The 13354-nt window shown below is 41.4% G+C and overlaps 1 protein-coding gene across 20 annotated transcripts in view; it reads right to left on the reverse strand.

Annotated features, from left to right (window-relative positions):
• MYO3B (myosin IIIB) overlaps window positions 1–13354 on the reverse strand; it is a 442575-nt gene that overhangs the window by 219964 nt on the left and 209257 nt on the right. For all 20 annotated transcript variants that reach the window (XR_014079013.1, XR_014079014.1, XM_081577876.1 and 17 more), the window contains 2 exons: window positions 6268–6345; window positions 4050–4255 (listed from right to left, as the gene is read on the reverse strand). Coding sequence is in view for 18 of the 20 variants with exons in the window: in XM_081577876.1 (XP_081434002.1) it covers window positions 4050–4255; window positions 6268–6345 (284 nt within the window). In the remaining 2 variants the exon portion in view is untranslated. The remainder of the gene's footprint in view (window positions 1–4049; window positions 4256–6267; window positions 6346–13354) is intronic.

Below are 13354 nucleotides of genomic sequence, written 5' to 3' on the forward strand. Positions count from 1 at the left end.
AGCTGGTAAAATTGACAGGACTTTTGATGGACTGTTTGAAGAGAATGAGAAGACAGAGGTTACACCTAGCTTTCTGAAGGACAGGAAGTAGAGGAATAGAAGGGAGAAGGAGAAGATACCAGGGCACCATGGGTTTCTCACGCACTCATGAGAGAAAATGGAAGTTGCTGATGAAAGAGAAGATGGCAAAAGTTTCACTTTGTTCAACAAACACTGATTTAACAATTATTATGAATCGAGTCCTGAGAGATGCAGTTCTCCCTCCTGTGAGCTCAACTGGGAAAGGTGGGCCTTTCTGGAAAACTTAGAGACTAAGGCCTAGGAATACGTAATCTCTGAAAATCTTCAGGATGTGGACTCTGTGTATTCCTGACTTCTTATCATGCAGATGATGCTCATGGAAATATTAGGTTACTTACCAAATACTATATCTAAGAGGAGACTAGAACTTCAATCTTCTCACTAAACTATACTATTTTCTACAGTAGTTTAGTAAACAAACCATAAGACTTTGAACTGAATATGCTGTACTATCCTTTAGACATTTGCCAGAACACATCCAAGTATGTGCATCATACACGTGTGTCTCAGAGCAGACCTTCTGCTGGACCATACTTCAGAGTCCATTGACCACGAAGCCAACGACCATTCATAGTTATTTCCTGTGATGGCTCAACAGTAGGACTTCTAGGAGGTTTCAGCTACCTGCCCAGCACTGTCAGGTGGCCTTTTTCATGCCCACCTGAGAATAGATGAATGCTTCCAACCCACCTGGCCCCACTGTTGAAAGGGTGTTGAAAATAGCCCTTTTCTTGAAGGCTCCATGAGTGGAAAACTGGAAGGGTATTTCTAAGTCATTTTGCCAGAAAATTCAAGAATGATGAAGCAAGGAAACATTTTAGCTTTGGCCAAGTCTGCAGACGTGGATGACTTGGGGAAGTCCTTCCTCATTTTCAAACCAGACAACATAATCCTCAAAACACTGCCTTTCAGGTGTGTGCAAGTCAGGATTTCAGTCCTGAGTGCCAGAAAACACAAAAGGTAAAGAGTAACACTAAACAAGTCTTTATCTTTTATTTACTGCCACCTGATAAGCCCTGCCTTTGATTGTTTTGTCTGCATATTTCCTGCTGAGAGTTTACAAAACAGCACTCCTGAACAGGAAGATAAGAGGCAAACCTATTTGTTGAATAACATCAAGGGGGGAAACTGCTAACTCATCCATTTTGTTGTTAAGTTGCTCAAAAGGATCAAAATACCAATTAACTTGCTGGCTCAGAAATCTTTGATACCCTCAGATTTACTGACATTTTGAAACTCCTGTTCATACTTGCCTACTGGCTTTCTGATTACGAACAAAGAAGTGCCAATCTGTTTAGCATTTGACCTGTTTCCTTAAATATTTTTATGTATTCAACTCTTGGTAGCTAAAAATACTTGACTAGTCACATTCATGAGCTAAAATCATCTTTTTTTTGGTTTGTTCCACCTCCAAATTTAAGATGGAAAAATAGGCTCAAAGACACTTCCTTTTAAAAAGCCATTTCATTCTTATTTTTAATTTTACAGCTCTCACTGCCAAAAGCTCTTTTTGCCCTTTCATCTGCATGGAATTTAGTGGCACTGGGAAGATCCAATGAAGTGACCTGCCATATTAGGATCCATTCTTCCCTGAGGAAAAGTTGGAAAAATGACCTTGGGCAGAAGTTTCAGCATGGTAGTAAAAAGAAACTAAAGATGGTTGGTGGGGTGCAGCAGATTTTACAATGAATTTTAATTTTCCTCTCTGCATATTCTCAGATAGTAGTGCTTCTCAGAGATTCTTTGTTGTTGTTATTCTTATTTCTTCACAGAAAGGTTTGTGAAAATTCTACCTATAATCACATGCATATGTAAGACATACCTATGGCAGCTGTTCAGAAAAGAGCAACATTTCACTCTTAGGTAAAGGCAGTTTACCTTCAGGCAGTAGACTGAAGAGATTAAAAGTGTGGCTGTTGTAGCCAGATTCCTTGGGTTCAAATTTTGGTCCTATCATTTATTAGCATTGGACTTTGGTAAAATCACTTACTTTTCCTTCTGTGCTTCAATTTCCTCATCTGTAAAATGGGAATAATAATAAAGCCTAGCTTATGGGGCTGCTGTATGGATCAGAGGAGATTATACATTTGGGACATTTTAGGTGCTATGTAGATGTTAGCTATCATATTAAATCGTGCCTGATTTTGAGAGAGGAGTGGGTGTTGTGTGCATTTACATTTGCCAGAATCTTGAGCCATTCATGGAAGAATACTTCCATTACAGCAAAAAAATATCTGGAGATTTTGAAACCTAAGGTTTATATATATATATGTTTATATAAACACATAATATATATATATGTTTATCTATAACACAAAAATACCTATAGACGTTTGTATTTTTCAGATGTGATCAGAAGGGGGGCTTCCCTAGTGGCTCAGACAGTGAAGAATCTGCCTGGAATGCAGGTGACCTGGATTCCATCCCTGGATCAGGAAGATCCTGTGGAGGAGGGCATGGCACCCAACTAAAGTATTCTTGCCTGGAAAATCCAATGGACAGAGGAGCCTGGCAGGCTATAGTCCATGGAGTCGCAAAGAGCCAGGCAGACCACTTTACCTGCCTCCTGAGAAATCTGTATGCAGGTCAAAAAGCAACAGTTAGAACTGGACATGGAACAACAGACTGGTTCCAAATTGGGAAAGGAGTACATCAAAGTTGTGTATTGTCACCCTGCTTATTTAACTTATATGCAGAGTACATCATGGAAAACGCTGGGCTGGATGAAGCACAAGCTGGAATCAAGATTGCCAGGAGAAATATCAATAACCCCCAGATATGCTGATGACACCACCCTTATGGCAGAAAGTGAAGAGGAACTGAAGAGCTTCTTGATGAAAGTGAAAGAGGAGAGGGAAAGAACTGGCTTAAAACTCAACATTTAGACAACTAAGATCATGGCATCCGGTCCCATCACTTCATGGCAAATAGATGGGGAAACAATGGAAACAATGACAGACTTTAAATAAAAATTGTGGGCTCCAAAATCACTGCAGATGGTGACTGCAGCCATGAAATCAAAAGACACTTGCTCCTTGGAAGAAAGGCTATGACAAACCTAGACTGCATATTAAAAAACAGAGACATTACTTTGCCCATAAAGGTCCATCTAGTCAAAGCTATGGTTTTTCCAGTAGTCATGTATGGATGTGAGAGTTGGACCATAAAGAAAGCTGAGTGCCGAAGAATTGATGGTTTTGAAATGTGTTGGAGAAGACTCTTGAGAGTCCCTTGGACTGCAAGGAGATCAAACCAGTCAATCCTAAAGGAAATCAGTCCTAAATATTCATTGGAAGGACTGATGATGAAGCTGAAGCTCCCATACTTTGACCACCTGATGTGAAGAACTGACTCATTGTAAAAGACCCTGATGCTGGGAAAGATGGAAGGCAGGAGGAGAATGGGATGACAGAAGATGAGATGGTTGGATGGCATCACTGACTTGATGAACATGAGTTTGAGCAAGCTCCGGGAGTTGGTGTTGGACAAGCAAGCCTGGTGTGCTGCAGTCCATGGGGTGGCAAAGAGTTGGACACAACTGAGTGACTGAACTGAACTGACCAGAAGGGAGCTTAACTTGTCTTCCAGATGACTGTAATTCAATTGGAGTACAACAGAAACAACATTTAAGCAAGTAAATGGCAGCTGGAAAGTCTTCTCTGGTGGCTCAATGGTAAAGAATCCACCTGCCAATGCAGGAGACGATAGCTCCATTTCTGGGTTGGGAAAATCTCCTGGAATAGGAAATGGCAACCCACTCTAGTATTGTTGCTTGGGAAATCCCATGGACAGAGGAGGCTGGCAGAATCCATGGGGTTGCAAAAGAGTCAAACATGACTTAACAACTAAACAACAAACTAGCCAATCACGTGTTTGGAGGCAAGAGGGCTGGGGATGATCCCAGGGGACAGAATGGCTTTGGCAAAGTTGTGTTTAATATAATGTACTTCCCAAAATACCAGCCTGACCTTTTCACAAACTCCTCGAAGAGGATGCGGTGAGAATACCCCTGCTGGCGAATGCTGACTGTCTCTAGGATGCCCGTGGAGCGGAGCTGGGCCCGCACTTTGTCTGTGGAGAACTTCAGGGCCTCTCGTTCATCATTGGGCTTGATGCAGCGTACAAAGTGGGGCTGTCCCACCACCATTTTAGAGAGCAGATCCATCAGAGAATACTAGCAGGGGGAAAAATGCACAAGAAGTGAGGTTACCATAATCATAATGGATAATTACAACAGTGGCTGGCCCAGGCTTCCAGGGCAGTTTGTCAGCTTGTAAACAACTCATGGAAACTTTGAGGCTAAACAAGAATCCAGCAAAAAGAAATAACAATATAAGTTCTGACTTATATTGTTCTGTACTTACAGCTGCCTGTGGATTTTCTTTAAACATCACCTAGGGCCAAGCAATATCCCACTTGGCAGAAACTCAACCATCTAAGAGCTTGCTTAGATTATCTCATAACTCTGTTGCCAGAACTAGCTTGTCTCTGATATTTCAAGGTGACGCTCCATAAACTGTACCTGTAATTTTAAAGGTACAGCTGTCAGGGAAGGGGTCAGTTGCCTCCTCAACCTAACAATCACCAGAAAGTCTAAGCCAATCTTACAAAGGCAGAGGCGAAATAAGAAAAATAAAGAGGGCAAAGAAAACTGGACAGTAAAAGGAGATTGTAATGAAGATGAATTAACATATACCAAACGGCTATGTAGAGAACAGAAAGAGCACATGGAAAACTAGAGGTGCTCTCTGTTTCTCACGGACATCCACAGTGGCATTTCTTCTTTTGGACATGTCTTTAGGGCAATTACAAGCCACACATAAAATCAGTCCCATTGTTTCATAATCTTACCTGCTACTGATCCAAAATGGTGTTACCTAGCTTGGCAATGTGCTATTTTTTTAGCATTTGGGGACTAGTATTTTGAGGACACCCAACTGTTTGTTATGGATATACTTCTGAAAATTGCATGCCAATGGCTTCTTCTGCTGAAAGAGGGACTCTAGGATCTTGAGGATAACCTTACAGTCAGATCCTTCAAATCCCATGCATGCAGAAACTGGGAGAGTATAGTCAAGCCACTAAGGGGATCAGGATAAGAAATAAATGGCAATTAGAAATGTCCAACCATGAGTGATGAAACGGGCTGAAAACCTACCTGTTGGAGAAGCTGTAGCAGGCATCACTATATAGATGAAATGCTGGACCCGAAGACTTCTGGGTCCCTACAATCCATACACCGAGGCCCATTCTAGTCTACCTCTAAAGCACAGGTCAGACTTCTTGGCTCTAGGCCCTTCTTGAACCCACTAGCTTTGGGTGGAAGCTTCTTTCCATGGTGCTGGCTCCCAGGCCCACCCTCCAGCCTGCCTGGCAACTCCAGCTCATGATCCACTTGACTTTCTATCCCTGCCAAGTCCCTTACTTTGGCAACCCCACCTTACAAACTTATTTTGTCGTCCCTGGTTTCAGTAGTTCTGTCTTTGATCTAACAGCATCTCCATTGTGAAGTTGCCTGGACCTCAGTTCCCCATGGTCAGTGATCTCTAATGGGTTTCCAATCCCAGTGCTTCATAATTTGAAAATAAACAAATCTGTGCAAATCAGTGCAAAGTGACAGTCTCTTATCTTTCCTCGCTAATGTGCATTTGACAGAGTCCTTATGGAGACAACATTTTTACTCAAAAGAGTCATTCACCAGGTAAAAATATCAGGAATTGGGGTAACAGAGATGGGAAGCAATTGGGCTCAGGCAAATGGCTCTTGCAATGGGTTAATTCAGTCTAGGAAAATAAAGTTGAAGCTAAGACATATTTTCTCACGAACTTGATAAGCCTCCTTCTGGAATTTTATTAACTACTTTACTTCTTAGTAAATATGCTTGAAAAGTGGCTGACTCCAGTAGCTTTAAGGCCAAGAAGCAGCTGAAACACTAACAGAATCAGCACATTCAATGGACTATGTGCCAGTGGCAGAGAGGGCCTCTGTAGACACTTGCGGTCTCACACTGTACTCAAGGGTGGGTTCCCTGCTATAATTCTCCTTTCCCTACACCTCCACCTTTCCTAACTGACTCTTGAGCTTTGCTCTTGTTTCAGTGACTCTGTGGTATCTAGGCCTCTTTTGCGAAGGGCTGACGCATCTTTTCTGGAAACAGGCAGAGGAGAGATCAAGAAGACTCCTTACCCGGAAGTAAGAAGCCATGGTTTGCCCCTTCATGTTGGTGGTTTCTTCCGGATGCCGTATCACCTCCAGAGTGTCCACCTGGAACGTAGGCAGAGGGCAGTGGTTTGGGTATAGAGACAGCTTATTTTCTGACATTTCCCAAAATGTGAAAGGCTATTTGGTCAAATACCTGAGGGGCCTTGATGTTTATGACATAATAGTACATACTATAGTACATAATCATTTAAAGACATCTTAAAGAAAAAAGAATTTACACTGTTCTACTTATTTGACAATGACCACACTCTGTGATACATTATTTGGCCTCAGTACAAACCCCAACCATGTTATTTCTGTATTTGTCCATGTTCTACTGGGCCCTTATTAAGTTCTCCAATAATGTCATATGAGACCATGCTATTTTTAAAAAGAAAACTGGGTAACAACACATGAGCTGGGCAATTACAAAGTGAAGTGAAGTGAAAGTCACTCAGTCGTGTCCGACTCTTTGCGACCCCCATGGATGATACAGTCCATGGAATTCTCTAGGCCAGAATACTGGAGTGGGTAGCCTTTCCCTTCTACAGGGGATCTTCCCAACCTGGAGAATTTTGGCCTTGAAGATTCCGTGGACTGTATCATCCATGGGGTGGCAAAGAGTCAGACATGACTGAGCAGCTTTCACTTTCACTGTAATTACAAAAACATGGACCCAAAAAGCCCAGGTTGCACCACAAGAGAATTAGTGAAATCCTAACTGCCTTCCTGCTATCAGACCCTGACCCTGCAACATCCCTCCTGCTGCCCACAGTTCCCACATGTTCACTGTGGACCAGAGCTTAGGGTACACCTGTTCCCAAGAATCTGCCCCAAATACTTGGGCTGACTGGAAAGAATTTATGAATGAAAACCACTGTAGCAAACAATTGCAGGCACCCTGTATTCCATCATTTTATCTCAATGATAAAATTCCTGCTTCTGCACACACAAAGCTATTTGGTTTGCATAGCATATGAGCAGCGTTTCAGCACCAGCCTCCATGGTAGCCTCCCATCTGCTCCGAACAGGTGGCAAGGGTATGAAGCAGAAACATTTGAACTGGAAGATGCTGCTGTCAGCACGTGTGTTCCGCTCAGTGGACTGCTGTCCAGGCAGCTACCTCCCCGCAGGGTAAGGATGTCTGCAGCCATGTTCAACAACAGTGAGAAGAGGTTACTTAGAAGGGACGGGGCCATGAGAGGTGGCTGAATAACGAGACTTACTCGAGGGGCATTTAGGAGACTGTTTGCAAAACTGAAGAAAATGCTTCAACTGGCTTGTATAAAGAAAACAGGTCTGTTTAAGAAGGGGAATAAACATGGAACTAAGTTTTCAAACTAGAAAAACAACCTAAATAGTGAGCAGGAATCTGAGGGTATCTCTGAGCAAAGTGCCATGAGCGGGGGCAGTGCAGCTTTCTTTCTCTAGGCTGCAGACTGGATCTGTTCCCAAAGCCATCGTTTCATCTGGATGCAGCTGAGCAACAGTACAGCCGCCTGTAGCTGTTTTTATTTTTTTAATGAGAAAGGAGGAAATGACAGCTCTGTGTGGAAAAGGAAGGTTGCTCTCACATAGAAAAGAAAAAACATAACATACCCGCCCCACCTGCCTAGGTCCGATGGCGCTACCTGCAGGGACCACACGGAAGGTTCCTTGCCCATCTCACCCTCACTAGGAGGACACAGCTCAGTGCTGGTAAGATTTGGGGAAAGCTAATTAGGACTGAAGCAAGAAAGATCTTGGCTACGGTCTGCCTTTGGCCAAACTGTAAATTCTGACAGTTTTCCTAAACATTCTTTCTCCTTATTTTCTTTCTCCCCACCTGACTTTCATACACACACACAACTTTTGAGAATTTTTCCACTATTTCTTTTTATTCAGAGATCCTCCCTGAAGAACCGCAGCTTGCTTTGAACTCTGCTTTTCCTCCTTCATTTCCCTCCCTTTTTATTCAAATTAGCTGGCTAGTGCCAGCCCCCCAGGCTATAATACACTGTGAAAGGGCAGCTGGGAAGCTCATCCATATTTCTCTTATTAGTAGAATTTACCTGTTACTCTTCTTCAGAACATACAGCAGACCCTTGGCATTTAAGAATTTAACAGTTTAGTGATCAGGAAAATCTTTGATGTATATTAATTCTGCTAAGATATAACTTTAAAAGTGTGATATGTATTGTTTTCAAGATCAGTACGCATCCCCTGTAGCAAGTTGGAAAAATACAGAATGAAGCACCAGTTTGCAGTCCGAGATACAGGGCTGGAAGTATTATTAACTTCCCAAAGCCTGTGTTATTTAAAAACCACTGCTGTGCGCACATACACGCACACACAGGTTCAGTCAGTTCCCCTTCCTTTATTATCATGTTTGATTCAGTTTAAGTAATCACCCAGCATGACTTTAAGTTCTGTTCTTATACTCACATACAGAGTAACTCTTGGGAAGCAAAAAACCTATTCTGCCATATCTAACTTGGAAATGTTAATGCATGTCTACAGTTCACCACCTACATATCTAGTACTATATTTTAAAGGATAAATAATATACTATTGGGGTACCTTCTAATTTTAGAATTTGGAAAGATCTTGGGTCAGTCAAGGGTCTCTTGGGTTGGCAAAGGGGTAGTTGCATAGTTATGAAGTTCCCCTGTACATGGAGTGGATCTAAAAGAGGGAATTGCACTTCAGACAAAGGACATACCAGAGATTGCCTCTCTTGAACTTTTAAAGCAGGAGGCCTTTGTCTGCAATGGGCCTCCCATGAACACTGTGCTGTGCTCTGCTAAGTTGCTTTGGTTGTGTCCAACTCTTTGTGACCCTATGGACTGTAGCTTGCCAGGCTCCTCTGTCCATGGGATTTTCCAGGCAAGAATACTGGAGTGGGTTCCATGCCTTCCCTCCAGGGGTTCTTCCCAAGGGATAGAACCTGCATCTCCAGCGGCTCCTGCATTGCAGGCAGATTCTTTACTGCTGAGTCACCAGGGAAGCCCACCATGAACTCTACAGAACTGCAAAAAACTCAAAGCCAAAAGAGATGAGAAGGTTATTGTCTAAGAGCTTGTCTTTCTGAACTGATTTCGTTAATAGTTAAAGTTAAGTGTTAGTCACTCAGTCATGTCAACTCTTTCGGACCCCATGGACCGTAGCCCACCAGGCCCCTCTGTCCATAGGATTCTCCAGGCAAGAATACTGGAATGGGTTGCCATTCCCTTCTCCAGGGGATCTTCTCCACCCAGGCATCAAACCTAAGTCTCCTGCATTGCAGGCTGATTGTTTACAATATGAGCTACCCAGGAAGCCCCCAGTTAATGGTTTAATTAAAAAAATAAAGTCTCTTAGAAATGATCCAGAAAGTAGATTCTATTGAAGCCATCATCTAGCAAATTATTCTTTCCAAAGGTGGGGATTTCACAACAACAACAACAACAAATCTTTTCCATAGATTCTTATAAATTTTTACCTCAGATAGGAGGAAAAGAGGTTGGGAGAGCTTCCGAGGCTCAGGGGGTTTGTGCTATAGAGCCCAGGGCTTGGAATTGGACACACTTTGTTCAAATTCTGGCTCCTGTGCTTAATAGCTATGTGGACTTTGACTTATTATTTAACTTTCCAAAGTCTGTGTTATTTAAAAACCACTGTCTTGCACATGCGCACACACAGAAGAGGTCAGTCAGTTCCCCTTCCTTTATTACCATGTTTGATTCAATTTTAGTTTAGTAATTCATGGGGTTGCAAAGCGTCGGATATGACTTAGCAACTGAACAACAACAATAATCAATATTAAGGATGCTAGGTTTTTATTTCATGGAATGAGGTGAGTACTAGCTCCCATGCAACGCAGCAAGGAAGTCTTTTTATTTATTGACAGAAAAAATACTTCCAATGAAACCAGTTTCAAAATGATCAGTATAACCAATATTCTGAATAAAAACATCATCTGTCTAACCCAGTATATCCTTCTTCTACACCACCAATTGATATAACCATATAAGCCAACTGGAGCTGATCAAGCTTGCTTTGTCAAGAAAGCCCACATGACAAATGTCCTGCCCGATTCCTTGTGAGTGGTGTTAGTTAGCCTTCAAAGTAGTCATGAGTAAGCTTTACAGTTTGTGGTACAGACTCCAGGCCCATAGGAAATGAGCAAGCTTCCGTATACATATGGTCTACACACATGGAATTTTAGATGGTTATCAAAACATGAGTAATAAAACATTTATTGTTTCCAATGTGAAATCACTATACTAAACACTTTGCCTACATTATGTCAATGAATTCTCAAAAGGACGCTATGAGGTAAACATCATTATTAATATTATTCTACATATAAGGAAGTTAAGGTTCAAAGATTTTAGGTAAATTTCCCAGAGTCTTGCAGCCAGTAACTGGCCATGCCTAAGTCTGAACCCAGTTCTGATTCCAAAACCTACTCCTTAAATATAATATACTGCCTTTATATGTGATTTGTTATAAGTTATAAAAATCAGTCTGAAAGTACAGTATTATTAAAAAGATTTGCCTCATCTGTCAACTAAATTTACTCTAGGATAAAGACATAGCTTCCAAAAAGCCTTGAAAACCATCTACATCTCAGTAATAAATGAAAAACTGGAGGAATTTTTTCCTTTGGTCTCAGTAAGTACCTACTATTTGCATCTCCAAACTTCAGAAGTGTTTATATTTAGCCTCTTGACAAAGCTTTTGGTCAAGAATTTTTACTGCTATCAAGTGATGCATCCATCTCTTAAGGAAAAAGCCCCTACAGCATCACTCCCCTCAAAAGTCTCCATGGCACTGAATGAGGAAGCAAGGCTGGCGTTGACACCAGCCCAGTGTAGGGGTGCTGAATGTGGTGGAGGCTAGCTTCCTGCAGGGTCACCTCTTCTGTTTTTTCTTGGATAAGGCAGAGAGGAATTGGTGGAGCATTTTATTGCTGTTGTTACCTTTCATATTCTCTGATGCCTTAATTAGATCTTTCAACTCATCTTCTCTCCAAGGGAAAATAAATCTCTAGTCATTTTCATCTCACTTATATATATTATAGTGATGTAAATACATGCCACACACTAGAGGGCACACTTCTCACATAGGCAGTGCAGGGAAGGAGATAACAATGTGTGGATAGGGAGTGTGGAAGGCAGAGGAATAGGTCCTGGCAGAATTCAGAGGTCAAAACATCAAACTGAGCAAAGGAGGGGATTACGGGCTGACATCGAATAGTACACAGGAGACTTTCATCTTTTTTTTTGTCATGATCCTTTTTAGAAGGAGTCTCAGTCAGTCAGTTCAATTGCTCAGTCATGCCCGACTCTTTGCGACCCTATGGACTGCAGCACGCCAGGCCTCCTTGTCCATCACCAACTCCTGAGTTTACTCAAACTCATGTCCATTGAGTCGGTGATGCCATCCAACCATCTCATCCTCTGTCATCCCCTTTTTCTCTCGCCTTCCATCTTTCCCAGCATCAGTGTCTTTTACAATGAGTCAGTTCTTCACATCAGGTGGCCAAAGTATTGGAGGAGTCTGGTGGAAGCCAATGACTCCAAAAAAACCACACATATGTTTGATCCTCATTATTTGTGGATCTGTATTTGTGAATTTGCCTACTTGCTGAAATGTATTTTTAATCTCCAAATCAATCAATGCTCACATGCTTTCATGGTCACAGACATGCAGAGTGGTGGAAACTGATACCCGGATGTGAATGTTCCCAGCTGAGGTTGAACAAAGTGACACTCTCTCTGCCTTCCTGTTACAGCTCTCACACCATAAACATGTGTCTTTTTCAAGGTGTACTTCAGTGCCAGAATTTTTCCTTTTTTGTGCTTTTGACTGGTGATTATACTGTTCAAAATAGCACCTAATCACAGTACTAAAGTCCTATCGAGAGTTCCTAAGAGTAAGAAGGCTATGCTGTGCCTGTTGGAACATATTTGTGTGTTAGTTTAGCTTCACTCAGGCATGAGTCACAGTGCTGCTGGCCTTGAGTTCAATGACATAAATACTATATTTGAAATAATGTTTATACAAAGAAATACGGCACATAGTTAATTATTTGTAAGAAGTATCTACAGTGGACCCTTCAGCCACAGAGGTTTGAGCTACATGGATCCACTTTTTTGCAAATTTTTTTCAATAGTAAATACAGCACTACTACACAATTTATGGTTTACTGAATCTGCATCTGTAGGACTGTGGATACAGAGAGGCCACTGTAAAGTTATTAGTGGATTTTTGACTGTATGGAGGGTTGGTGTCCCTAACCTCCATGTTCTTCAAAGGTTCACTGTATTAAATATAATGTTTTTAAAGAGAAACACACACAATACGGGTTATATATTAATCAGTTGACAACAGTGTTATGACCAGAGGCTTGCAGGAGCCTAACCATGTATTTCTTCTAGGAGCAATGCTTCAGGATTTACTGATTCAGCATTCACAGAAGCTTCATAGAACATAACTTTTGTGAATAATGAGAATCAAGTGCATTGAACACAAACAACATTTACATATAATATCAAGAGACTCTCAGAACCACTGAAACCCCTCTGTAAACCTGACCTAGGGTCCCACATAACTCATGTTAAATAACCCTAATATCCTGCCACAAATGCACATGGTTGAAAAGTAGAATATTCCATAGGATTGTGTTAACAATGTGGATGTAAGAATTACTGTTAACAAAGACGATCTGAATCCTTACTAGGTGCAGGTCTTTTATTCTCAGAGGAAGTGAGCATAAATAGATATGTCTGTATCAACTTGGGGGCAATATTCATGTATTATATGTGGTTGTATTGATTATTATTTATTAAATGAATCATTTAATATTCAGTATAAACAGAGCGTAAGAAAATTCAGAGACATGACCTGTTTATTATCCCCTCACCTTTCAGATCATTATTTCTTGCTGCTAGTATACACAATGAATATTAAGCAGACATTCCTTGAGATTTGGGCTAAACATTAGCAGGAAGAATGGAACAGTTAAAATATTTTACAGCAGGATATTGTAACTTGTCTAACACCCTCTTTGCATGGATAAGTGCATCACTCATTTTTCAGAGAGCAA

This window comes from Giraffa tippelskirchi, chromosome 3 (assembly GCF_054371585.1).
Source record: "Giraffa tippelskirchi isolate mGirTip1 chromosome 3, T2T-mGirTip1v1.2.pri, whole genome shotgun sequence".
Lineage (NCBI taxonomy): Eukaryota > Metazoa > Chordata > Mammalia > Artiodactyla > Giraffidae > Giraffa > Giraffa tippelskirchi.